At 38.6% G+C, this 25,909-nt stretch overlaps 6 protein-coding genes across 6 annotated transcripts; 2 read left to right on the top strand and 4 right to left on the bottom strand.

Annotated features, from left to right (window-relative positions):
- Window positions 1-832: 832 nt before the first annotated feature.
- On the bottom strand, window positions 833-1,979 carry MELLADRAFT_64121 (uncharacterized protein; the record flags this gene model as incomplete). The annotated part of the gene is made up of 4 exons (XM_007411200.1): window positions 833-1,254; window positions 1,341-1,436; window positions 1,513-1,705; window positions 1,836-1,979. 4 exons carry the CDS (start codon window positions 1,977-1,979, stop codon window positions 833-835), a joined length of 855 nt encoding a protein of 284 aa, XP_007411262.1.
- A 1,556-nt stretch (window positions 1,980-3,535) lies between these two features.
- MELLADRAFT_88012 (uncharacterized protein) lies at window positions 3,536-5,103 on the top strand (the record flags this gene model as incomplete). Its single annotated transcript, XM_007411336.1, has 7 exons — window positions 3,536-3,574; window positions 3,650-3,806; window positions 3,895-3,977; window positions 4,059-4,225; window positions 4,298-4,668; window positions 4,746-4,914; window positions 4,989-5,103. The coding sequence occupies 7 exons, from the start codon at window positions 3,536-3,538 to the stop codon at window positions 5,101-5,103; spliced, it is 1,101 nt and encodes a 366-aa protein (XP_007411398.1).
- Window positions 5,104-6,258: 1,155 nt separating this feature from the next.
- Window positions 6,259-11,720, top strand: MELLADRAFT_107575 (uncharacterized protein; the record flags this gene model as incomplete). The annotated part of the gene is made up of 16 exons (XM_007411337.1): window positions 6,259-6,515; window positions 6,585-6,762; window positions 6,844-6,940; window positions 7,006-7,100; window positions 7,174-7,378; window positions 7,447-7,529; window positions 7,603-7,700; window positions 7,769-7,870; window positions 7,955-8,167; window positions 8,237-8,382; window positions 8,454-8,690; window positions 8,780-8,997; window positions 9,068-9,187; window positions 9,259-9,381; window positions 9,441-9,977; window positions 11,502-11,720. 16 exons carry the CDS (start codon window positions 6,259-6,261, stop codon window positions 11,718-11,720), a joined length of 2,928 nt encoding a protein of 975 aa, XP_007411399.1.
- Window positions 11,721-16,837: 5,117 nt separating this feature from the next.
- On the bottom strand, window positions 16,838-18,682 carry MELLADRAFT_88009 (lipase; the record flags this gene model as incomplete). The annotated part of the gene is made up of 5 exons (XM_007411199.1): window positions 16,838-17,031; window positions 17,144-17,547; window positions 17,633-17,712; window positions 17,807-18,379; window positions 18,455-18,682. 5 exons carry the CDS (start codon window positions 18,680-18,682, stop codon window positions 16,838-16,840), a joined length of 1,479 nt encoding a protein of 492 aa, XP_007411261.1.
- An 813-nt stretch (window positions 18,683-19,495) lies between these two features.
- On the bottom strand, window positions 19,496-21,237 carry MELLADRAFT_88008 (uncharacterized protein; the record flags this gene model as incomplete). The annotated part of the gene is made up of 7 exons (XM_007411198.1): window positions 19,496-19,604; window positions 19,673-19,841; window positions 19,914-20,332; window positions 20,382-20,548; window positions 20,668-20,750; window positions 20,885-21,041; window positions 21,157-21,237. The coding sequence occupies 7 exons, from the start codon at window positions 21,235-21,237 to the stop codon at window positions 19,496-19,498; spliced, it is 1,185 nt and encodes a 394-aa protein (XP_007411260.1).
- A 3,215-nt stretch (window positions 21,238-24,452) lies between these two features.
- MELLADRAFT_107572 (uncharacterized protein) lies at window positions 24,453-25,635 on the bottom strand (the record flags this gene model as incomplete). Its single annotated transcript, XM_007411197.1, has 2 exons — window positions 24,453-25,277; window positions 25,354-25,635. The coding sequence occupies 2 exons, from the start codon at window positions 25,633-25,635 to the stop codon at window positions 24,453-24,455; spliced, it is 1,107 nt and encodes a 368-aa protein (XP_007411259.1).
- Between the last annotated feature and the right edge of the window lie 274 nt (window positions 25,636-25,909).

Below are 25,909 nucleotides of genomic sequence, written 5' to 3'. Positions count from 1 at the left end.
TTCGCTCAAGATACCCTTTCAAGTAGCCGAGCAGTGTAACTGCAGACCTGACCGGATTGGATTGCACCGCTCGAAGGATCTGAACTTGAAGTTTCTTCTCCTCCTGGTTCTTCATGATTCACAAACGCAAGAAAGCCACAGAAAGTTGAACCCTTCCCTTGACCGTATGTGCTCTTCGTACGCCTTCAACTAGCTCCAACTATCCTCCCAAATCAATATCGCACCCTGATACAAGTATGATGATCATCTACTCGAATATCTAGGTGCTTGTGATTGAGAAGTAGAAGCAAAAATGAAATTTGAAAATGAAATCAACTCAGTGTCAGGCGCATCAGCCAAGGATGTTGAAGAGAGGAATCTGAACATTGTGATTTAGAGCTCTTAGAGAAATCTCCATAGTCTGGGTTTCCCCTGCGAGATTCTTGAACAACCCTACTGGTTGCTATACTTTTTCAGAATCTCGCATTGTTTTTTTTCGATGATATTTTTGCCAAAAGTGAAAACCCCTACGGAGCGTCCAAAATCGCCATCGACGAGTAAGTATCTCCTATGTCTCCCTCTCTGTTCTTACTTTATTTTGTTCATCTGATCATCGAAATTGAAAACACTCAAAATCTTTCTATAAATTTATCCAACTCTTGATACCTACTCGTTATTCAAAATTTCAAGCTATATACAGAACTCCTTCATGCTCATGAACAGCGAAATGGGTTTTCCTGCATGTAAAATACTAATAAGCTCGTGATGATAAAAATATAAATCTCAGTGAATACACACAAAAAGTGAAACTAGTCCAATTAATGTATTCGATACTTTGTAATTTTTATATACTTCATGAAGTTTGATGACGACGAAGTAAGATTAAAGAAAGAGAATGACCACAAACAAATTCAGTAAGTTCATCATTTATAAAAGTTAATGCTTTAATCTTTTCAACTGTTCTTTCGATAGGATCTTCAAGTGTACCGAATTTCATTGGATTTTGAATTTTCCATCTATGTGCTACTCCAAATGTATAAGCTCTATTTCTCCAAGTTGGTATAGATAATTTATCAAACATCATTAATCTTTCTCCTTTTCCATCTCGATTCCATTGAATTCTTTCTAAATCGGTGAATTCATTAGGTTTGCTTGGTAATGGTAAATCATCATACATATTATGTGATACTGTATTTCCAGGTGACCAATTTCCTAACTGTTGTTCAAATGAAAACATAGCATCTCGAAGTTCATTGGCTTTTGGGTGATGTGGATCTGAAGTTGACTCGTTTTTTTAGGTATCAGTAATAGACTCATGTAATCTAACACGATATTCAACAAGAGTCTTTTGGTTGACTCACCGGGCCACATTCCTCCATAGACAAACACAGCAATAGTTCCTCCAGGTTTGAGGACTCGAGCAGCTCCATCCCACCAATCAGAAGAGAACCAATGTGCTAAAGGAATGACAATACAACATTTTGTTAGCTTTTTAAGTCGAAGAGATGCTGCGATTGAATGCAATATATATACCTGCTGTTCCCGCAACCAACATATCTACTGAAGCTGTTTCGGCCCAATCAAGTTCCTCAGCTCGACCTACACGAAACTCAAGTCCAAGATCTTTTCTAGATTCCTTTGCATAATCAATCATCGGTTCTGAAGGGTCAATTCCAATCACTTTCTTGAATTCACCCAAACGAAGTAAATCTGTAGTGACTATTCCCTATTGAAATCAACAAACCCCGTATCATGTTAGTTAGAATTTTTGTTCTTCTAATGGTTTGAGACCGTATATCATGCAGACTCCTGTAAGACTTCTTGTCCCAAAATGAAAGAAAGAAAACATCACTGACCGTACCACATCCTAAATCTAGTGCTACTTCCTTTTCACCTTGATGATATTTCATGATAGTCTCATACATTTGTTGAGGATACCTGGGTCGATATGTATCATATGCTTCTATAGAATAAGATTGATCAGCAAAAGTAGAAGCCATGATTGATTTTGTTAAGGTTCAAAAAATCAGAAAACTAAGACTACGAAAAAAAAAAAAACTTTTTAGAGGAATACTTCTACTCATTCGCTAAAAAAAACAAAGATTAAGAACCGAGCGGGCAAACTTTTTTAACCACCCTCAAAGTGCGTACATAGGAACGGGAAGGGTACCGGAAAGGAAAAAAAAGCTCGAAAATACCACCATACACACCTCGCCCCACACAAGATCGACTGCATAGTATTAGTATGCGCCGGACCCCGGTGAAGATTTAGATCTACAAACTGTATATTTTGTGACCCTATTTACAATCCTTTAGTCCACTTGGAACACTCACTCCACTCGTTCTTGCAGGCAGAAAAATGGGGGAAAGTATCAAAGTCACGGGGAAAACTTCTGTTGGGATGTTGATGATGAATCGTATTAGACAACGCATCCCAAAACTTCAGTATCCTGTTTTATAGCTGATGGAAGGATTTCAAGCATAGTCTATCCTGATGAGACGATGATCTCGAAGGAGGGGGTACATATGATTACTGATGTTATTCCATCAATCTGCAAAGACCAAACAAATATCTTAGGGAAGATCTCAAGTGAGATCATCAAAAGTGAGGCGCGTTATCAAGCTTAACTAAACCCTTCAACAAACGCGTTCGTATTTAGCTTAGCATGCTATAAACAAAAATTCTAAACTTGATGAGATCTTGCCTTTTTTCTGCTCATTTTTTTTTGCTTGGTTTGATATCAAACAGACGTTTGATTTTTCTGTTATTCGAAAACGTTAATCTGAACATCTTGCAGGACCAAACGAGTTTGAATAGCCCACAATGTACATACAATGCTTATATGCTACTTTTTCACTGCTGTTCTTAACAAATCCGATGTGCTGGTCTCAACTGAATATGGTTCACACAAACCTTGATGTGAAATGTTGAAGCAAATACTTGAGCATTTTGTAAAATTCGATTTTTTTTCATCATCTCTCTGTGTAATTCAGGAAATGTGATTTAATTTTCTGATTTTTTTTTTATAAAATCGTGTTGATTGAAGATGAAATAGGGGTTTGAATTTTTTTTGATTTCTTGTTAGCATATGATAGAAGTGTTTAATTTTGTAGTCTCGATCCCAGATGAAAAGTTGTTGAAAGCCATATCTTGGCAGCTTGGATTTGACTGTGAATTGATGATATCTTGGCATCTTGGACTTGACTGCGTGATGCCGTGTTGATGGTCCAAGTTGAAAATGTGCAACAAGGTAAAGCTCAACAAGACTAGGCTGGACTAGGCATCTGATACACCCTAGGCTGCGGACCGTATGTAGTCAAGTTCCATCGGCTCGATTATAGACCAGACTCCAGAGTGCTGAGCCAGGCTACAGGAAACGACAAATTATAAAGACTCATTCTCCTTTGATCGTTTGTAAGTTTGTCCACCATCCATCCTTCAATTTTTATTCTATTCACTTTTATATTCACTTTTATTCACTTTGTTACAATATATATTTTTAAATTCAAGATGTCTTCATCATCCTCAAGCATTCATACCACTTCACCCGGAACCATGAACTACGAATGTGAAGAAGATCTCAGAGTAGACGGAGTTGAGTTTTTTCAACTTTACAAAACCTATATATCGACAAAAACTGACGCTAGACTTGTTACTTTGTTTCTTTAGTATGATCCATTAATCTCACCACTTTTATTGAAATCTGAAATCCCTCCTAGTCATCGTTCGAAAGCTATTGTAGGTAGATCAAGACAAGCATGTGCCGATGTGATTTCTGGTAAAGATCATCGCTTGATTGTCGTTGTTGGTCCTTGTTCGATCCATGGTACGTTTATTCTTCATCTTTCTAAACATATCATATTTGCTGTTCTAACGATTCGGTTTTTTCCCTCTTCTCGGTTTTCTTCAATCAGATACTGAACAAGCTCTTCAATATGCAAAATTACTTTTATCTGAAGTTAAAAACTTTCCAGATTTAGTGATTATCATGCGTTCTGTAAGTTTGCCCAAATCATATTCAACCAAAATCAGAAAAACTTTAACTAATCAAAACTTATTTCTTTGATGATCAAAATAGTACTTTGAAAAACCTAGAACAACTGTAGGATGGAAAGGATTGATTAATGATCCAGATCTAGACGGATCTTTCAAGATCAACAAAGGAATGAGAAAAGCCAGAGAATTATTAAATACTTTAACTGATATGGGAATGCCTGTAGGAGTTGAATTGTTAGATACGATCAGGTAAATTTTTCACCACCAACTCAACTTTCCAAATCATTATAAATCTGACCTTTCAAACATTTCATTTCCTAGTCCACAATTCTTATCTGATTTAATTTCTTGGGGAGCTATTGGAGCAAGAACTACTGAATCTCAATTACACCGAGAATTAGCTTCTGGAACCTCACACCCGATCGGGTTCAAGAATGGAACTCAAGGAGACTTACAAGTGGCTATCGATGCTATCAGAGCTGCTGCTTGTCCCCATTCCTTCTTGGGTGTTAATGACCAAGGTTTAGCTTCGATTGTCAAAACTAGTGGGAACCCTGATGTACATGTGATCTTGAGAGGTGGTAAAGTACCTAACTACGAAGCTCAGTTTGTCAAAGAAGCCAGAGACCAACTTGTGAAAGCCAGACCTGCTTTCCATCCTGCAATCATGATCGATTGTTCTCATGGAAACTGTAAGTTTCTTTTTCTCTTTCTTCGTTCTTCTACATTATACTTATTGAATTTGTTTTTTTCTTTGGGATCTTAATAGCACAAAAAGATCATCGTAATCAAATTAAAGTAGTTAACAAGATTTGTGAACAATTGATCGATGGTGATCAATCGATTTCAGGAGTCATGATCGAATCTCACATCAACGAAGGACGTCAAGATGTTCCAATCGAAGGTCCTTCAGCTCTCAAACCTGGTGTCTCGATCACGTTAGTTTTCCTTTTTCTTTTTCATATCTCTTTGGTTTATTAGCTTATCTGACATTTTTCTTGGGTATTATTAGCGATGCTTGTGTGAATTTCGAAACAACTGTTCAAATGTTAACACAATTACAATTAGCAGTAGTCAAACGAAAAGAAATCAGATCTCTTAACACCAATGGTTCTCATGAAACCTAAACCTCCTCTTGAAAAGGCATTCTTTTCTTGATTAACAATGCTCAACCTCTTTTCCCCAAAACCAAACCCATCAAAAAATTTATATAGATAAAACTTAATCTAATTTTTGTCAGAAGAAAACTTAAAATTGATTTTTTTGTTTTGATTTTCTTGATAAATGATTTTTTTTCTTTCTTTCATGACATACAAAAATATTTAAAATGAATTTAGATTGTATTGTGTACATGAGAATTCATTTTACATATTTGTTTGTGTGTGTTTGTGTGTTTTTTTAATTTTTTTTTGGTGAATACTTGTATTTAAATCGATATATATCTGGATATGTAAACATTTCAAACCAACCTTTTGATAAGAAAGAATGTCTATCGTTGCGCATTACTAATAAATCAGGTAGGTTTAATTTTTATTTCATTTTTTCCTGAATCCCGCTCGTGAACTTCAACACTCGTTATCACTTGCCATCAGCTTTCCATAATCTTTGAGGTGGCCTCTAAAAGGTGATGTGTTGTTGCGACATCCACAGTGATTGTGGATCGTCCGATCTTCAATTATTGATCTCGATTTGTGCAGATGATAGTCTTTAAAGAAAGGACGACAGACTCCAGCCAGTGAGGAATTTTGTAAACTTATTCAACTTCCTCCCGCGCCTCTCGTGATTTTTAACCGCTTTGAATCATGCAACCAGATAGAACCATTCAAATTTATTGCCCGGGCGATGAATTTGGATGAGGTTTGAATTTGGCAGGACTATGAAGCTGAAGCGCAGAAAAATGTAGGATCAACAGAAGAACTGAGATTCAGGAGCGTGCATGACACGGTCCACCACCAATCCAAGTCACGTGATAAGTCTATTTTGTTGTAGGCTGGATTTAGAATTTGATGAAGTTTCGAAAGTTGAAGGCAGCTCCTATCGACTTATCAAGACCAGCCTCAAACTATCTATGTACACGAACCTCTTGGAATTGCCACTTTAAGCTCACCCTCGTCGGAAATTCGGAATCACCGGAATAGGATAACCTCGAATAGATATTCAGTTCCTCGTCAATACCCAGGGCTCACTCTCTTCTAGAATAAAACGCAAACACATCGAAAATCTATCAAACCACTCATACACTTTCTAGCCGTTACCAATCAAAGCCTTACCTTGTCCCTACGATGTCTTCAGAGCTTGAAGATGAGGTTGAAGATACCAAGTTTGAAGAGGTTCCATTTGCAATACTTGTGGAATTTTTTGAATTAGTTGCTTCAGCCGAACCACGCGAAATCTCCAACCGACGTAAATCTAATGAACCTCGTAACGGAACGGTACCCAAGTTTCTGGGTTGGATCGAAGGGCTCTTCCAGCCCCTTCCGCCTAGGACTGGAGCTATCTTGTTTCGCCTACTGTTCCCGGATAAAGACATCAGAAGAAAGTGCGTGATTTATGTTGAGATACAAATCGGGGTTTAAATCATTTCAAAAAATCCTAATATTCGGGTCAGATACAATTTACAGGAAACCAAGCTAGGGCAACACTTAGCGCATGTTCTTAAAGTGGCCAATCAAAAGCAGGCGGAAGGACTCTTGCGATGGAATCAAACCACAGTTAATCAAAATGGTGTCAATGTAGGCAAAGATGGATGTCTGGGATTAGAAGTGGGCAAGATCTTACGAAAAACAGTTAGTCTTTCTTTCTAAATCTGGAACAACATGTCAATCTGGATCAGTTTTTAATCTACCTTTTGTCTTTTCTGAGTGAAGTTTAATACCCGTGAAGAACCTTATTCCTTGTGTCTCAGTGACGTTGACCGTCTATTAGACGAACTTGCGGCCAAGTCTGTGTGGTCCAATTTGAAAGGTAATTTTTGAACTCAAGTTTGAAGATTTCACAATTCTCATGGACCATATCTTCATTCCCTTCAGATTGTGAATCGCGAAAACCACCCCGAAACGCTCGTCTGATTCTACAAGATTTATATGACACATTATCCCCTCGTCAAGCGGCCTACATGACTCAGGTACGTTACCTTTCCCTTAATCAGCTTATAAATTATTCAAGTAACTGAAGCCATCTGTGATGTAAACTCTCAGATTATACTCAAGGATCTCAGACCTCTGCTCTACCCTGTTCCTGGATCATCTACCGATCAGTCATTGAACCATTACAATTCGAGGGCGTATGATGAGCTTAACCAGTGGTCTATGATGAAAGCATGGCATTGGGCAATGCCCCGGATCTATCGTGCAAAGGCCGACTTTGATCGGGCAGCAGACTTGGTCGAACAAATTCCAAGAGGTGCGAGTGGTTTTCTTGTCAGTTTGTATATACAGATGCTGGTTACTTAATGACTTTTCTTTTGAAAGATTTGGATATGGTTCCTGATAAGAACGCTGCATATAGCATGGCCGAAAAGCTCTCAGAGCTCGAACTTGGAGTCCCCGTTGATGTAAGATCTTGTTTCGCTACTCGATAGCTACAGATACGATGTTCTGTTCTCACTCAAAGTTCCCTCATTACAGATCCCTAAAGCTGTCAAGGCATCTGGAACTTGCCTTGCAAGCACAATTTCAAAGTTGAAAGGTGATGTGTGGGCCGAAGTAAAGTTAGATGGTGAAAGGTATACTTTTTCTGTAGTTTCAAATTGCCAGATCACATCCCACTTATGCTCCGATATATATCTTCCAGAATGCAGATTCACGTCGACATGTCTAAACCAGAGAAGGAACAAATACAAATCTTTAGCAAATCTCACCGAGATAGCACAGGAGAAAGAGTCAATACGCTCATGTCAGTTTTCAGTTTACTTCAATGCTTCGAATTGCCCGAACATCATGAACTAACAAGTCGTCATGTGTCATTGTTATCTATCAGCCCTATCCGGGCGGCATTAGGGCTTTCTCTGATTACATCATGCAAGCTGATCGACCAAAACCCGAGACCGAGCAATAAGCCTAAGATAGTGTCAGGTATCTTTGAAGCAGAAATGGTAGCGTGGAATTTGACCAAACAACACGTGGACGAATTTTGGCGCATATCGGAACTCAAGCGGAAGCCATCGCGGTCTAAAGGTCACAAATCGACTCAGTAAATTCTTTGGGGAAATGTAATATTGATTGGATACTGAATTTTCTTCTGGTTCGTCTACCTCTTTAGAAAAGTGATTAAATTTTGTAGTGATGAGGAAAGTGGATACGAATCTGAAGGGATGGATACCCAACAGAGCTCAGACAGTCACCGGAGACATTTGGCGGTAGTTTTCTTTGACGTATTATACATCAATGGCCAGAGTGTCATTAATTGTGAGTTTTTTCATAAACAAATCTGATGTCATGAAGTCGATCATCAATTGATTGGTTTCATGGACGCCCAGCGCCGTACTCTGAACGTCAAAGATTACTGGAAAGTGCTGTTCAAGTCATCCCAAATTACGCTATGTTGGTGGAGCGGAGAAAGTTCACCAACGTCAATCATCCCGCTTCTCATAGCGCATTGCGAGAATATTATGCAAAACTCATTGCTGAAAGACACGAGGGTCTCATGTTGAAAGCGGACCAGTCTTGTTACAATGACTATAAGCCAGGTCTTCAGTGGTATAAAGTAAAGAAAGGTATGCACATGTCTATCTTTTATGCACCCTACATATCTCGATGGCCATCAATTTACTCACAGCACAAGTTTCTCTTTATTGGTCTGTAGATTATATCAAAGGCTACGGTGATACAGCTGATTATGCAATCCTCGGAGCTGGCTGGGATCGAGATCGAGCTAGAGAACTCAGAGGTGAATCGATCTTGAATGTTCACTACGTACAACTGAAACTGATTGCGCTCTCTGGGTATACTGTAGTCTCCACTGCCACATATACTGCTTGGTATGTGGGTCTGTGTAAAAACCTATCGGAAGTGGAAAGCAGAGTACGTCCGCCCGACACTGGTGAATTGAGATCTTACGCATAATGCTGACCATCACCTTATACTTGTACAGGGCGCAACGCCAGAGTTTGAGATAGTTTTCAAAGTCCTGTCGTATGGACTGACTCGCGCGAATTTGGATAAACTCAATCAAGACGCACAACAAGTAGGTGGCTATCCACATACAGCCATAGTGAGTTTGTCCTACACCTTTTGCCAAAGTCGATAATTTGTTGATTACGTGCATGCCTACCTTTATGAAAGCCATCTACTCTGCCTTTTGAGTATGAGTTGGCTCAGGGTCTTAGTGCTCCTGACATCATATTCAAGAAGCCCATGGTATTTGAATTGATGGGTTCTGGCTTTACGAAACGGTCGAGATGGCATGTATGTGATTTGCTACATCTTCATATTCATTTAGTGAAATCAAACTGATCCCCACTCAGGCTTATGAATTACGCTGGCCTCGAGTCATCAAAGCTCACGATCCAAACGAACGGGACTGGAAGACTGCCATTGATCTTAGTGAGCACAATCAGATCGCGCGTCGAGCTACTGATCCAGAAGTCTTGAAAGCGGAAAACGAGGAATCTGCAACGGGGCCTGATACCGCTTACGAAGCTGAAATCAAAGCTTGGAAAGAAAGATTGACTCGGGATGACGATACTTGTAACAAAAAACGGTCCAACAAGAAGGTCTCAACGACCACATCCACCAACGCATACATACCAGATTGGCTTTCCGACACATCGGATGAGTTTTCCGATACTTCAGAGTGTCTTGCTGACGTGATCACCGTGACCAGCCCAGTATCTCCAAAAGCTCACTCGCTTAATCGACGACCAGCACCCCTTTCACCGGACAATCTACTCGCTCAGACGGGTTCGACACCACCTACGCGCAAAGCCAGTACCTTCTCAAGTCGCTCCATGACTTCATCGCCTGAGTGTATTTCACCAACACGCATGCCTAAACGGAAAGAAGTCGAGCGAGAGGTCCCAGCTGCCATCCCTTCAAGGAAGAGGATGAACACAGATAGTACCTCGTCCTCTCGAACCGTCAAGTTTAGGCTCCAATCAGACTCTGGGCAGGTTGATGATACCTTTGCTACACCCGACAGACCCGAACGGCAACTCAAAAATGTTTCCACAACCCGCCCGAGTCGTTTTGGACCCTTAGTGACTAAGAGTCTGGCTTTGGATGGGACCCAGCGCATGCGACGTTCTTTGGACGCGACCTCGATACAGTCGACTAGTGCTGAACAGCGACACCAAGTGACTTCGGAAAACGATACACCTTTAGCTGGGCGTACTCGCTCTAAGAGGTCTCTTCCGGACAGTTCCCCTGAAGAAGATCCTCATAGGAGCAAACGTCGTTTGACAGAATGCTCTACAGAGCGAACAAGAACTATGTATCAGCCTATTCAGAATGATGTCGAGGATGTTGTATCACCTAAGCTATACACGTCAACGCGATCTGGACAGAAAAACTCGAATTCTACGCGCACGTCACCAACGAAGCACTCGATTCCCACTCATACATCACCTATGAAGAACTCCAATGCCACGCGCCTCTCACCTACGAAGGACTCGAATCCTCCGCGGATATCACCTATGAAGAACTCCGATGCTTCGCGAATATCACCTATGAAAGGCTCAAGGTTCACCAGCGTATCACCTAACAAGGATTTACGGAAACCGCGGCTGGTCACATTCTCTCCGACACTGCCAAAGAGTGCGTCAAAATCAGTCAACAACGCAGATCAGCTCTCATCTGTAACTGCTCCGTCACCACCAAAGTTTGGAAATTTATCAGAACACGAGACCGCTTCGGTTTCGGGCACTTCAACTCCGACTCCATCACAAGAAAATAAGAAGCTATATGTACCTCCAGCTGTCAATTTATCAAAGTATCACACACTACATCGCCCGCGCCCTTCCTCTACACCACAAGAAGCCAAGACTAACTCTCCAGCACCGGCTGCTATCCATCGATCAGCATTCAAGCCTTCTGGCTCCACTTCATTGCCACAAGTCCCCACTGCATCCTCCACGCCCACTGCTTTCGGTGTCCCAAAATACCCAAAATCACATCTTTCGCGGCCTCTAGCTTCACCACATCAAGCCGCGACTACTTCTCATGCGCAAGCTGCAATCCATCGAACAGAATGCACGACATCGACTGTTTCATGCCCCTCTTCATTGCCACAAGTGACGACTACGTTACCCGTGATGGCTGCTAACGCCAAGTTGGACAATTCTCCCTCCGAAGATCTAGCACCGCGGAGAGATAGTCTTAAAGAAGATGTCATTGTTCCTGAGATAGGCTCATCAAACTCGAAAACCGTGCCAGCTGAAAAACCACCTTGGCTAGAAGCTTCAGAAGTTCAATGGTGCTTAGTAGACGATCATGATGATTATGGTATCTCAGGTACTCGTCATAAATCAATATCTGACTTGATCAAGTCAACCGAGATCTCTTCTGAACTTCACTCATCTCAACCTAAGTTAAATAAAATTAATTATATCTTTGTACAAAAACCTAATCAAGAAATCATGGAACGTGTTAGAAAACAAATCACTTGGAGAAAAATCTTAAATCCTAATTTGAATTTTGTTGTTTATGATGCTAAAGCTTTGGAAAAATTTAAAGATGGAAATCAAAATCAATGGAAAACATATAAATTGTTTGATTGGAATTCTAAGGAATCAATCAATCAGCTTTGATTCTTGTAGATATGTACCTCACTTATTGGTCAGTTGTGATTTGTGTATTAATCCTTTTAAAATCATATATTACAACTTGAAGGAATCATCAGGATACTTTTCTTTTTTTCCGCTAAAAACTTGTATTAAGATATATACATAGAATTTTAAACTTTTTTCTAGGAACTCATTGGAATTTCTGCTTGGTTTTTCTTTCTTTTTCCAAGGATGTTCTAATTTCTTAATTGTGTTGTACTTTCTATCTTGTTTTCTTGCAATCTTGTTTTCTTCAAAGTAATACACACCATCTAATATGTATATTGAGATTTATGTTCTTGGACTGAGAGCTCCTTTGTAGTTCATGAATATCATTGATTGTTGATAGATATGAGGATTAAGAGAGTGAAGATCAGTCCCATTTTGAATTTTTCTCATCAAATGGGGGATTGTGAGAGCTTTTGCACAGCCCCCAGCTACTAGTCACTGGCAGGCCAGAGACTACAGTGACTTCAACAGGACTTTACCAAGATTTCAAAATGACTTCAACATATGTGGGGGTCATTTGCCTGTCATACCACCAAAATTCCAATCTCACCATATGACATTGTAAATCTGTACACACCTGCTCCTGTATTCACAGATTAAGAATATATAGTCTATTGACCTTTATCAGGTAAACTGACTAAGTTATTGAGGTTTGAAAAAAATCACAGATAGAAAATCCTATTTTTGTACTATAGTTGAGACTTGGATCTTAGATATCTTCAATCATCATTAATATACACATAATATAAATCTTATATTCCTCATTGCAATATGCTTCTCTACATTTTTGTGCTCTACAGCCTTCCTGTACAAGGCATATATCTAAACCATACACATGTAGGTGCTTGAAAATTACACCTACACTCCTTTGTTTGAGATGTAGGCGCTCAAAAATGACGCCTACATCTCAAAATAACCATGTAGGTGTGATTTCCAAGCATCTACAGTCAAAACTCTCCAAATCCATAACTCGCTAAATCCATAAACCCCTCAAAGCCATAGGGTATGGTTTCCACATTTGTGGTGCAGGCCGAAATTTGGATTGACCCCTCTAGCCCCTTAACCCATACCAAAATAGTGGGAAAATGTAGTTTTTATCCCCGCTAGACCCATACTTTACCACAGAGTGTTACAAAAATTTTCTATCTTGAGAGACCCTGTCTCAAGCTCTACCACATTTCCTGGGCTCAGCATGCCTCCCTATCTACTTTGACATGGGAACACCATGTAGATCACCTCAACCACCACCAACGTGAAAACATCTGGAGATTTCTTTTGTCTGCTTTACAAAGAGTTTGCATTAGATCTAGCTGAGCGTGGCCTGGACTTCATCAACACTGAATTAAAGTCCAAAATCAAGTGTCTTGAAGATAAAAGATGTGTTGAACAGTTGACTGAAGAAGAAGAAACATGGCTTGACAATGAAGGCAACAGTATTGACAAGACAATGACTCTCAATCATCTTATTACTCTGAATCCTGATCTTCCAAGTGAGATCACAAAGAATATGTTCTTGACAATCTGGAAAGTCGTTGGTGTGGGCAACAAGGCAGCAAATCTCATTACTCCATTAGGAATTGATCCATTTCAAGTCTCTCAAATTACTTCCGTATCAAAAGAAACAGAATCAACCTCCTTGGAAATGAATCCCACCACCACCTCAGTCTCTCAGCAAGCAGTTCTTAAAGTTAAGAAAGGTCAACCTAAAAAAAAGATGCTCTTGCTGCAGTGAAATCCCGTGGGCTTACTGGAAAGGTGCAAGCAACAATTGCTGAGAAGATCACTGTTCTTACCTGGTACCACTTGCACGGCAAAAATCAATCTCTCCCTGCAAAACATTTCAGCAAAGTCTTTCCCCATCTCCAAATGACACAACCACTTGTCTTGGCTTGGGGGAAGTCAGAAGGAAGTATTCACAAGCAAGGCGACAATCATCACCCCTCAATGAAGCGTGCTCGTGAGATTGCATATCCAGCAATTGAGAAGGACTTAGGTGATTGGGTTAGTCAGGCAATCTTGGCTGGTGTTGTTATTGACAGTGATTTTATTCCAGAGAAGTGGAAAGAATTTGCCCGACTTCATCAAGTTTCTAGTTCTGATTGGCTCAAGTTATCTAATGGATGGCTAGGCCAATTCAAGCCACGGCACGGTCTTCAAGCATCTGTCTGACATGGCAAAGGAGCTGCTGCTGAGGTGGCTTGGGTTTCCAAAATCAATCAAGACTTTTCTTTAAAGGACATATTCAATATGGACAAAACCGGTCTTTTTTATGTGTGTGTGTCTTGTTCTAACACTATTTTCTCTCTCATTTTGGCTCCTATTTTTCTCTTGTAGAATGCCACCAGATCAAGGCTCATCAACTGGCTCAGCACATGGTTTAAAGTCCAAAAAAACCCGACTTACACTCGTGTTGACAGTCAATGCTGACGGTTCAGAGGCTCTTGAACCTCTTTTCATCGGTCATGCAGCAAAGCCACAATGTTTTGAGGCGCAACGTGGAGCCAATCACGGGTTTATATACTACTACAACAAGAAGGCTTGGATGGATCACTTCATCTTTCATCAGTACCTCTTAGACCTCAAAAACACCTTTGCTTCACAAAACCAAAAAGCTTTACTTTGGGTAGACAACTTTGCTGGTCATACTATCCCTGAAGAAGGTATAACACATGTTTGAGTGGAATTCTTCTTGCCTAACCTTACCCCACATGTTCATCCTCTTGACGCTGGCATCATCAAGAGTTCAAAAACTAACTACAAACATCGGTATCTCAATCAAGCTATCAGGCTATTCAATACTGGCACCACAGTCACCAGCAAGGTCTACAAAATTGATCAACTCACCGCTATGTGCCTCATTGTCAAATCATGGAAAGCTGTGACCAGCCAAACAATCCGTCACTGTTGCCTTCATACTGGGATCATCAGCTCTCATAAAAAAGGGTAAACCACGTATTTTCTTTTTTACTATCCTTATCGCTCTCTTCTCAGCAACTGAACTTTTTGTTTTGTTTCTATTTCATGCAGACCTTCATTGGGCACTGGTGTCATTGGGTACTACTCTCAATTGGATGGGTGGAGAAGCTGAAGTTGCTCTAGCAGCCAATTTACAACATCTTGAAGATATTGGTGCTGTATCTTGCATGAACCAGATGTCGATTGAGGAAATCATCAACCCCCAAGACAAGCTCCACAATCAATGGAAACTTTGGACAGCAGAAGAGATCTTTCATCAAAGTCAAGAGGATGCTGCATTCATTGCTGCTGCCGAGATCGAAGAGGCTAACTTGGAACCGACCTCCAATTTATTGGATATTGTAAGACCAACAACAAAGGAAGCACTAGATCATATGAGCCAGTTGATGCTATACCTTGAGATTGATGATAGTCCAATGGCTGATACATTAGATAATTTACTAGGGAAGTATTTGGCACAAGCCTGTTCTAAATTGCTGTTAACTGCTCAGCAGTCTACCATCACTGACTTCTTCCGCTGCTCTCCTCTACCCTCAACCTGAAGATCTATGTGTGTTCATAAACCTCTGTCACCCTTACTGTTCTTCACTTTTGTGAACGATCGTTCTCTTTTCTCAGCCCTCTAAATCTATGATGATCATGGTCTGATAGAGTTTTTGTTTCTAAAGAACCATACATCTATGGCATTAGAGGGTGTTTCTGATAAAGCCATACTCCTATGGTATTAGAGGGTTCTTTGAGTAAAACCATAGATAGGCTAAAACCCTATTATAAGCCCATAGCCCCTGTGTTCCACGGAATGGTATGGCTTTAGGGAGTTTTGACTGTACATGTAGGTGTATCCAAATCATGCCTACATTCCAATTATCAAATGTAGGCGCTTGGAAATCACACCTACATGGTTATTTCAGAATGTAGGCATCATTTTTGAAGGTTTCCAGCACCCACATCCTCAATGTAGGCACTTTTTTGTGGGAAACACCCATGTAGGCATGCACTGTTTTTGCAGCACCTACATGGGTTTTCTGTGGGCTGCATATAGCAATGGCCATAAAGATGTAAGGTATTCAAGATCCAGGTCTTGAGTATAGTAAAAAAACTAGTATTTTCTATCCAATCTTTTTTCAAACCTCAATAACTCAATTCACATCATAAAGGTTGATAGAATATATATTAGCTGGTCTCAAAGCAAACCCAGTACACCTGGTTGTCTTTTTGGCTGGGAGGTGTCAAAAATGTCAACTCAATACACAAAGTTACCACCAAAAAAGTGACTGGGTGTACCGGCTTTTTAGCAGCCGGGTTTGCTTTGAGACTGGCTATTCCTGATCTGTGAATACAGGAGCAGGTGTGTACAGGTTGAACTTTGGTGGTATGACGGGAAAATGACCCCCACATGATATTATGTTGAAGTCATTTTGGAATCTGAGTGAAGTCCTGTTGAAGTCATATTAGTCTCTGACCTTCCAGTGACCAGTAGCTTGAGGCTGTTTATTGAGTTCCTGAGAGGAGTTCAATAAGCTCAGATGATCTGGAGAGAGTTGTGTGATCTTGATTGTTAGTTTTCCACCTGAATTGATGATGAGAGGAAGTCCATAGGGTCAAATCAGGATTACTTAGAGGGCTGTGACTTCTAGGAAGGCAAAGTTTTTCAGGAGGAGCAATTCATAATATAAACTTCTTTATTGTTATATACAATTTTTCATTGGTCTGTATCTTCATTGTCAGGCTTTACTCTGATTGTCTCATCTCAGTATCCTTTCTGAATATCACAATGAATGTTGATTGTACAAGTATATGGCACACATTATGTATCAAGGCACACACTGCATGTTTTATGAAAAATTTAAATAAACCTAAACCTTTTGTTTGAACCACTAATTGAGGCCTGTAAGTGAGGTGCATGAACAGAGATGGATGAATGAATGTCCAGGATCATAAATACATTACATATATACTTTTTCATAAAAAAAACAATTAAAACAACAAACAAAACCAAAAACTTGAACCACTTTCTGAAAAAAAAAACCAATCGAAATCTATGAAGATAACATAAAAGTTAAACTTTACCAATCAAAAAAAAACCAATAATTTTTTTTGTTTGTCTTTTTTTGAATTTAAGAAGTTACAAGTGAAACGATTTCAGCATCAATCAAATTACCATATCTTCTACCATCAATCATAATCGAAAGAAGTGAATCAAGATGACCTAATTCTCGATAAGCCCTTAATCTAACTTCTTTTAAACCGATTCCCACCAATAAAGTTTTACATAAAACACTTTGAACGATCGGTACGTTTGTATCACGACCTAGAATTCCAAAAAATCAAAAAAAAACAATCAAAAAAAATCATCATTCAAACTTTGAACTTCATTTTTTGGTTTTCAAAAAAAAAGTTAAGAATTGGAAAAAAAAACTTACCACCATGAATCAATAAAACTTTAGAAGGTAATCTATCAACTTGTAAAAAATCTTTCGAAGCAAACAACAAATGATTAGGCGAGTTCAACAAAGTTTGAGCATGACTCGGTCCCAAAGCTCTACGCAGCGTCGAAACCATTTCCCAACCTAATTTAGCTTCGATTCGAACTTGTTTAATAGGATCATAAATTCCAGACATCAAGATCAATCCTTCGATTTGATTTGAAGTAGTATACTGATCATTTGAGTGAGTTAATCGGTTCAATCCACTTGGAATCATCGCTTGTGATGGTGCATGGTCTCGTGAATGGATCACTGCGTCTTGGACTACTGTTAAGAGGGCTAGATGTGCTCCTGAGCCGTGGCCGAGTAGGTAGACTCGATTCCCATCACCACCATATTGACTTGAGAGACGCGGTCAACAGAAAAGGTCAAGAGCGGTCAGCAGACAATGTAAGTCATCTAGTGATCTCAGGTCAAAGTACTTACTGCGCTGATCTCTGGACCCATGCTAGAGCTTGTCGGATATCAGCTATCGAATCCTCACATCTACCTTCAGGAAACTGAGTCTAGATAATTCCCCAAAAGAAACCAATCTGATCAGTTTCCCATTCCAAATTCCCAATCTACAAACCCAACCCCACAACCCAAAAAAAGATTTACAAAATTAGGTACTACCACACAAAACCCAAGTCTACGAAACCTAAGAGCCAATTGAATATAAAGACCTTTAGAAGTGATAGACCAACCACCTGGATGAAGAAAGACGATCACAGGAGCCAAAGCTGAAGCCGGGATCTGAGCCGAATCTGAATCATCTGAATGGATTTCCAAATCACTAGAATGAGATAGATCAAAACTTTGAAGATGAATTGAAGAAGATTGAGTTGGATAAGATCTTGAGATAGGTGACCAATCGATTGGTAAATAAATATCTAATCGATTTGATTTAGATTGAGTTGAAGTAGTTGTAGTACGATATGAAATGTTTTCTTTTAAGATTTTGGAATTGATCTTCTTATTACCACCTATGACGATGATCCTTCGATATGAATAATCTAAGAGTAATTCGATTAAACCTAGTTTTGAGAATTCAAAGGATTGTTGAATGATCGTTCGTAAGACTCGCCATGCTCTAAGAGGTGATAAAGGTAATACTAAGATTCTAGAACCTTCTGGTGGATCTGTTTGAGCAAATAATAAATAAGGAATTGAAGAAATACTAAAAAGTAAAAACTAAACAAAAAACATCGAAAGAATCAATTTAAATTCAGTCAAATCAGGAAAAGCAATGAGATTGAGAAAACTTACGATTGAAATAAAAATAAAACTAGGAATTGAAACTAAAGAAAAGATAGGTAAAAAAGAAAAGAATAAAGAGATAGGCCAAATAGCAATCCCAAGTAAAGAAGTAGGAATCATACAAAATAATAAAAAGTTGGATAAATTAGAATATTTTGATTTTAAGATGATTTTAGGAATCGATTGGATTGGATTTGATTGATGGGTTGAAGTGTTATTAGGGTCAGGTTTGATCATCGTTTCGTTCTCAGGTCTTTAGGGTGAGAATCGATTTGAAACGGTTGAGTGGTTGTTGAGTGTTCTGTTGATTGACGAGTTGGATGGGAACAAATTGAAATCCAATGAAATCGAATTCAAGACTTGTTACATACAACTCACATATGTAACTGTAACTGGATCAAACCCTATGAAACTATAAAGCCAATCCTTTAGTACGCATATACCTTACTCTTTCACATTTCAAAATACCATTTCAGATCAACTCATCTGATAATCAAAACCTTAATGAAGATTCACAAAAACAATCATCAAAGATCTTCATGCCAATCTCACAGCCAGTATTTCCAGCTCTAGAATGTAAAACAGATCTCCTTCAATCAAAGCAAACCAATTCAAGTCAAACTAACCATACCTCAACTCTAATACCTCTGAACTCAAATAACCTCACTAAACAACTCATACATGATCCTTCTTATACACGACCAAAACCAAAACCAAAAAATCGGATTTCATTACAAAACATCTTAATTGAATGACTTACATATCCAAAAAAACATATCATTACAATCTTTCAAATCAACACACAGACAGACAAAAAAAAGAAGTTGAAAGGAATAAAAAAATTGAGAAATCTATCTTATGAAATATTTAAGAAAAAACCTTAATCGAGGAGAATGATCATTTGGTTTTCATATGGTTCAGATCTTTATATAATTTTGTTTTTCTTGGTTTAGGTTTTTTAAAAAACATATATATAATGTGAAATGAATCATCTTTTCAAACACACAACACAGACTTGAGATCGAGATTCTAAAACTTTGAATTTGGTTTTTAATGATAACCATTAGTATGGGTAGATCTAACTTCTTTTCGTTTAACTACAGCTACTTGTAATTGGTTTAACATCTCGATAGTCGTTTTGAAATTCACACAAGCATCACTAAAATCATCCCAAGAAAAATGTCAGATAAGCTAAGAAACTAAAGAGGTGTAAGGGTAGGAACCTACGTGATAGAGACACCAGGTTTGAGAGCTGATGGACCTTCGATTGGAACGTCTTGACGTCCTTCGTTGATGTGGGATTCGATCATGACTCCTACGATGGATTGATCACCGTCAATTAATTGTTCACAAATCTTGTTAACTACTTTAGATTGATTTCGATGATCTTTTTGTGCTATTAAAATCCCCAAAAAAACAAATTCAACAAGGATGATAAAGAAGAAAACCAAAGAAAGAAGAAACTTACAGTTTCCATGAGAACAATCAATCATAATAGCAGGATGAAAAGCAGGTCTAGCCTTCAAAAGTTGGTCTCTGGCTTCTTTGACAAACTGAGCTTCATAATTAGGTACTTTCCCACCTCTTAAGATCACATGTACATCAGGGTTTCCAATCGTTTTCACAATCGAAGCTAAACCTTGATCATTAACACCTAAGAAAGCATGAGGACAAACAGCAGCTCTGATGGCATCGATCGCCACTTGTAAGTCTCCTTGAGTTCCGTTCTTGAACCCGATCGGATGTGAGGTACCGGATGCGAGTTCTCGATGTAGTTGTGACTCGGTGGTTCTTGCTCCAATTGCTCCCCATGAAATTAAATCAGATAAGAATTGTGGACTATTTGAAGAGCAAAGGGAATCAAGGAGCTTTTTATGAGAATCTGTTCTGTGGTTTTTTTGGAGTGATTAGGGGTTTTGGGGTTGGTGAGACTTACCTAATCGTATCTAATAATTCAACTCCTACTGGAATTCCCATATCAGTTAAAGTATTTAATAATTCTCTGGCTTTTCTCATTCCTTTGTTTATTTTACATGATCCATCTAAATCTGGATCATTTATTAAACCTTTCCATCCAACAGTCGTTCTAGGTTTTTCAAAGTACTTTATGATTTTCAAATCCAAAAAAAAAGATATCAATTTATTTTGAATCAATTGATGTTCTTTTTTGAGAATTTGAGTCCCATAATTTTTTTGGGGGGAAGGTGAGGGTAAAAACTTACAGAACGCATGATGATCACTAAGTCTGGAAAGTTTTTGATTTCTGGTAAAAGTAGTCTTGCATATTGAAGAGCTTGATCGGTATCTAAAAAGTTTTTCAATCATACAAAACCCCATATTCATCCGAAAAATCAATTTTTTTTTTCAATCAAATCAAATTTAGGATCAAGATTCTTTGGGGTTTTGATTTGGATTGTTTTTTTAAAGAATTTAACGTACCATGAATTGAACAAGGACCAACAACGACAATCAATCGATGATCTTTACCTGAAATCACATCCGCACAAGCTTTTCTAGCTTTACCTACAATCTTTTTAGATGTTTGACTAGTAGGAATTTCAGATCTTAAAAGAAGTGGTGAAATTAATGGATCATACTAATAAAAGAAAAAGAAAAAAACGGAACAAAAAATCATGAGTGTTTGATTTTTTTGGGGGGGGGTTAGGATGGTTTGAGAAATTGATGATTTTTTTTTTGGAATATCACTCAACTCCATCTACTCTGATATCTTCTTCACATTCATAGTTTATCGTTCCAGGTGAAGGAGGTTGAGTAGTTGGTGAAGAAGTCATGGTTTATTTGAAAAGTAAATCGATTGAGAATAAGACGAAATACAAATTATAGTGGTGGTAAAATGAGATCGGAAATCAGAAATCGGAGCAAGTTTAAAAAGAAATTATAGTGTGTAATTAATGTTTTGTGTAAAAAGATGAATACTGATTTAAAAAGAGAAGTACAGATTCCAGACAGTAGGGAAGGAAGGAAGGGTGTATTTATATTTCTTTTGAACTATTTTAAACAACTACATACATAGACTTGAAATCTAAACTTTGGGAAAAAGTATAACACAGCCAAAGTTCATCACGATTTACGATTTGATCAACCTATCACATCACAGTATCACAGTATCACAGCCAAATTGGATTCTTAGCTTTCTCGAATTTTAAATGGCTATGCTATGCTATGCTATGCTATGTGTACAACCAAGACTAAATCAAATGTCGGCCAAATCGGCTTCACTCAGAGTCAGAGTCTCAGACTCACAGCTCTTTTTGTGTAAAGTGTGGATGATCCGTTTTTCTGTGGTCTTTCTCTTCCGTGGGATTTGATGAATAGATTTTAAGACCGATCGATCGAGGTTCATAGCTTTTTACAAATCAATCTTCATTTGATTTAGAACAAGAAGAATCAAAATCAAAAACTTGAAAATCATAAAATGGATTTCATATGGAAACTTGATTGATTTCATCAGTCTTAAAACCCTTATTTCAGACTATCAAACTCTTTCTTCGTCTTCATCTTTCAAATCAAATCAAATCAAATCAGATAAAAGAGAATCATACTTTTCACAGTACTTTGGGGTTTTTCAAATCGGTTTACATACATTTACATACTTGAAGAAAGAGATTGAAAATGAAAATGAAAATGAAAATGAAATACAAATCTTTGGAATTCCTGAAACCCAAGAGAAAAAAAGAATATGATTCAGATCCCAGCAAGCTTCGCCAAGTCGATCAGCGAGTTTTTTGGTTTAAAGCTCAAGTATGTACATACACAACTGAAACCTGAAAACATTCACAAACAGATGTATATTTGACTACTGCTTAACTGCTTAGCTTACTGCTTACATGACCTTTGCCTGAAAGATTTAACCAAGTTCTTTAGCGATTTCCGTGTAGGATTGGGTTTCTTTGGGTTCGTACATTTAGGTTGATTTTTTAATTGGATTTAGATCGACTGATTGTTTTGTAATGTACAACTTGTTGCTCAACTCATTTCTATTAGCTTATTAGTTGGTGTCGATTTACTTGTTTAGAGTCTCGTGCAAGGATCAAATATCTGATGGGTATGGTGAGTCAGGAGGAGTTACAGAGCTGTTGGATCTCATTGCAGGAAGTGTTGCAACATATATTTGAAGAGCATTGGCTGGGGTATAGGGAAATGAAAGCTTCTGTCATCCTTATTCCTTGTGAAGGAGCAGTTGAACTTAGGAGTTGGTTGTGGAGCTCAGATCTCGAATAAGCTTAAGTAAGCTCCTCTTCCAAGGCGCCCACATCCGCTCTTGAAAAAGGTCTTATGACAAAAACCCCCAGGTTTGACCTGAGCACAACAGGATTGTCAAGTACTTTTCCTTGAAATCCCATTGTGAAAGCTCTATGTAGACATTATCTAACCTCATAAAAAATTAAACAGAGCTTCTTATGAGCATCATACACAAGCTTTTGCTTGCTATATTTGGTGATAGCCCTGGTTTGGGGCTTGTCACTGTGGATGATTGTAGTTGAGCTTAGATATTTACCTTCACAAAGTCCTACACATGCTTTTTTACCACCTGCTTTTGTTAAGTTTGTTCAGATCTGCTCAGATTCAAGTTATGTTTTCCAATGTACATGTCTAAAAATTTTCTCAGCCAAACAGCAGACCTTTTAAAGTTGCATGAAAGACTCATGTTAACTTCAAAGTTGTATGAAAGACTCATGTTAACTCACTGTAGCACTGTAAGTGTCATATCACTATTACCTCAGTTCCCAGCATACAAGGTAACCTCAGATTTCCTCACCAAGATTGCCCTGGCGCCCAAAACCCCTCCACATAAATAAATATCTTGTGTTTCAATCACCTCAGAGGCTTTTGTTCAAAGGGTATTGTATCTTGGAATCTGATATGAATTTGTAGGCAATATGGTATCAAATACTTTGTCACTTACAATCTGTTCTATGTAATTCTTTGACCACAATGAATTATGTTACATTGATGAAAAAAACCTCATGTCCCTATTTGTCTGTGAAGAAGTACATAAAACAGTATGATTTCATTAAGGTCAAGTAAGTATATAAAAAACAAAAATAAAAACATATAAAATTTTTACTTTCCAAAGTTGATTTCCTTTAGGTTTTTAGTAAATGTGTGGTTAGTGACATCAATTACCACTTATTTCAAAGCTATATAAACCATTCAAAGTAATACAGTGAAACAAATTTGGGGACTTCTTGTTGAGGGAGAGCTATTTAAAAGTTATCCTCAGTAGTCCACATTTGCAAAATTCTTGTTTTTATATTTTTTATAGTATCAAGCCAAAGATTAATAAAAATGTTTCATGTTGTTGTGTGAAGTTACAAAATGCCTGGTTCTTGATTTTGTGAGTCTCAATAAATCTCATCTTGATAATCCTGACATCAGCTTTTACAAGGAAGTTTCAAAAAATATCATGAACTGATTGCCTTTCCATAGACTCTGAAGCATTCATAAAGAAAAATCTTTCTGTTCTATCAGTATGAGCATATAGAAAGTGCTCATAACACTCTGGTTCCCAGACTACATAAAGTGTGATTTGACAGTCGGAAACATGTGGATCCTGAAGTATCTTTGGGTAGACTAAGTTGAACTCAATGGCTTGGAATGATGGGAGGTTTCCTCTTTTGCACAGATTTGTTTCTGGCTTGCCTTGTAGTAGTGGTTTCAATCTGAGCAGGACTCTCTTCAAAAGACTTACCTTTAGACATGTATTTACAAGTCTCCTTTTTTGCAAATAATAATGGTTGTATTTCCAGGGTACTGATACAATTGAACAAGCTTACAAAGATACATAGTCGGAAGAAAAGGGATCCTTGATAGAAAGAAATTCACTGATTTACAAGATGTATTTGAATACCAGCCATGATTTTGGGAATGATGCTCATTGTTTTTGAACATTTTGAGATGGTGGTTTTCTGATGCAATTGTTGTATGAGAACCCAATATGAGGTTGTTTTTTTAGATCAGAGAATGCCAAGTTGATCACCTCCCTTCAATCTTCCCAGTAGAAAAGATGTGAAAGGTGTGGGTTCAGTCGAAGGACTCGTGCGTGTCTTTCGTCAGATGTCAACTCGATCTTTGGTACTTCTTGATCACGGAGTTTGATGATATAAGATTGTGTATTTGAACCTTTTGATGTTTGTTCAATCTCATCCAAAACCTCGGATTCATGCATGCTACTCTCTCCGTCGAGGAGATTATCAAAAGATTTATCGGAGTCGTCTACTTTCGAATGTATGCACGGTGACGATATAAATCCATCGATGTGTCTTGCTTCGACTTCTCCCTTGTTACATTCGACAACATCTGCTGGTCTGCTAATGCTTTCGTTGTCGGATGAAAATTCAAAGTCGCATTGGAAGTCTCTTTCGAGGTCCTCCGCCAGCTCGTTGATGTAGTCGTCCCACTCTTCATCGGTAAAAAGTTGATCAATCTCTTCTTGCCATGGACAGCTTTGCGATACGATTGGCTTGGCAAGGGGCTCGTTTGTGAGTGCTACAATGGCCTTGTGATGAGGGACTGATACGTAAAGCGGTGAGGTGACGAGTTTTTGAGACATGTCATTGACAGAGTTATCGATTGAATCTTCTTGAAAGAGTGTACTAAAGGAGCTGTCGGATCCATTCGAGTTTCTCTCCTCTTCCGATCCGCAAGAGTAGCAAGATACACTTTGTACAGATGGCGAGCTAGCAGGCGAACCTTCAATTGTGACCATGCTTTCGTCACCATCAGTAAGGGTATCGATCAAAGTATCGCGATCTTCCACTGTGTCATTGTCCAGATCCATTACAGCCGAAATGTTATGACTAATCGCAGTCTAGGAAGCGAAGAAATCCTCAGAATATATCTCGACAAATGATGCATGAGAAAACTTTTACAGCGAGCAAACATACCTCAACAACTGATTGCGGAGTCCATGTGAGGAGTTTATTGCTCGGGAAGAGCTCAAAGGGGTACGACTTGATGACATCCTGATGACACGGTAGCAGGGAGGTTAAAAATGCAGGTCCCTTGTCAAGCGAAAAGAATGGACTGCTTACTTGATCTTGGATCGTTGAAGCATCCATGCTCTTGATAGTGTTTTGAGCGTTGAGGCGAACGGCCTGCTTGAGATAGAAAAAAGGCTCGACAACAGAATTCGCGGCGAGATTTAATCCAAGAGATAGGAATGGCATGTTGTATGAGTAGATATTGAGATTATCTAGAGCGGTTGTAGAATTGGAAGAGCTCTGAGATAGAATCTGGATGACGAATGAAGTTTGATATGGCCGATAAAGGTCTCTCGGTATGTGCCTGGGTAGCAGTACTTAGACAAAGTCAGTTTAGAGGAGCTCGAGTGTTGTTGATGGAATTGATAATTTAGTGAATAAAGTGATTTGAGCGATGAGCGATGTGGATGGATATGATGGTAGAGTGAGAAATGTGAGAAACAACAAGAAGTGTGTGAGG

The sequence above is a fragment of the Melampsora larici-populina genome (assembly GCF_000204055.1).
Source record: "Melampsora larici-populina 98AG31 unplaced genomic scaffold MELLAscaffold_24, whole genome shotgun sequence".
Taxonomy (NCBI): Eukaryota; Fungi; Basidiomycota; class Pucciniomycetes; order Pucciniales; family Melampsoraceae; genus Melampsora; species Melampsora laricis-populina.
The sequence above is the reverse complement of the archived record's forward strand: the minus strand, read 5'-3'. Positions and strand labels throughout refer to the sequence as shown.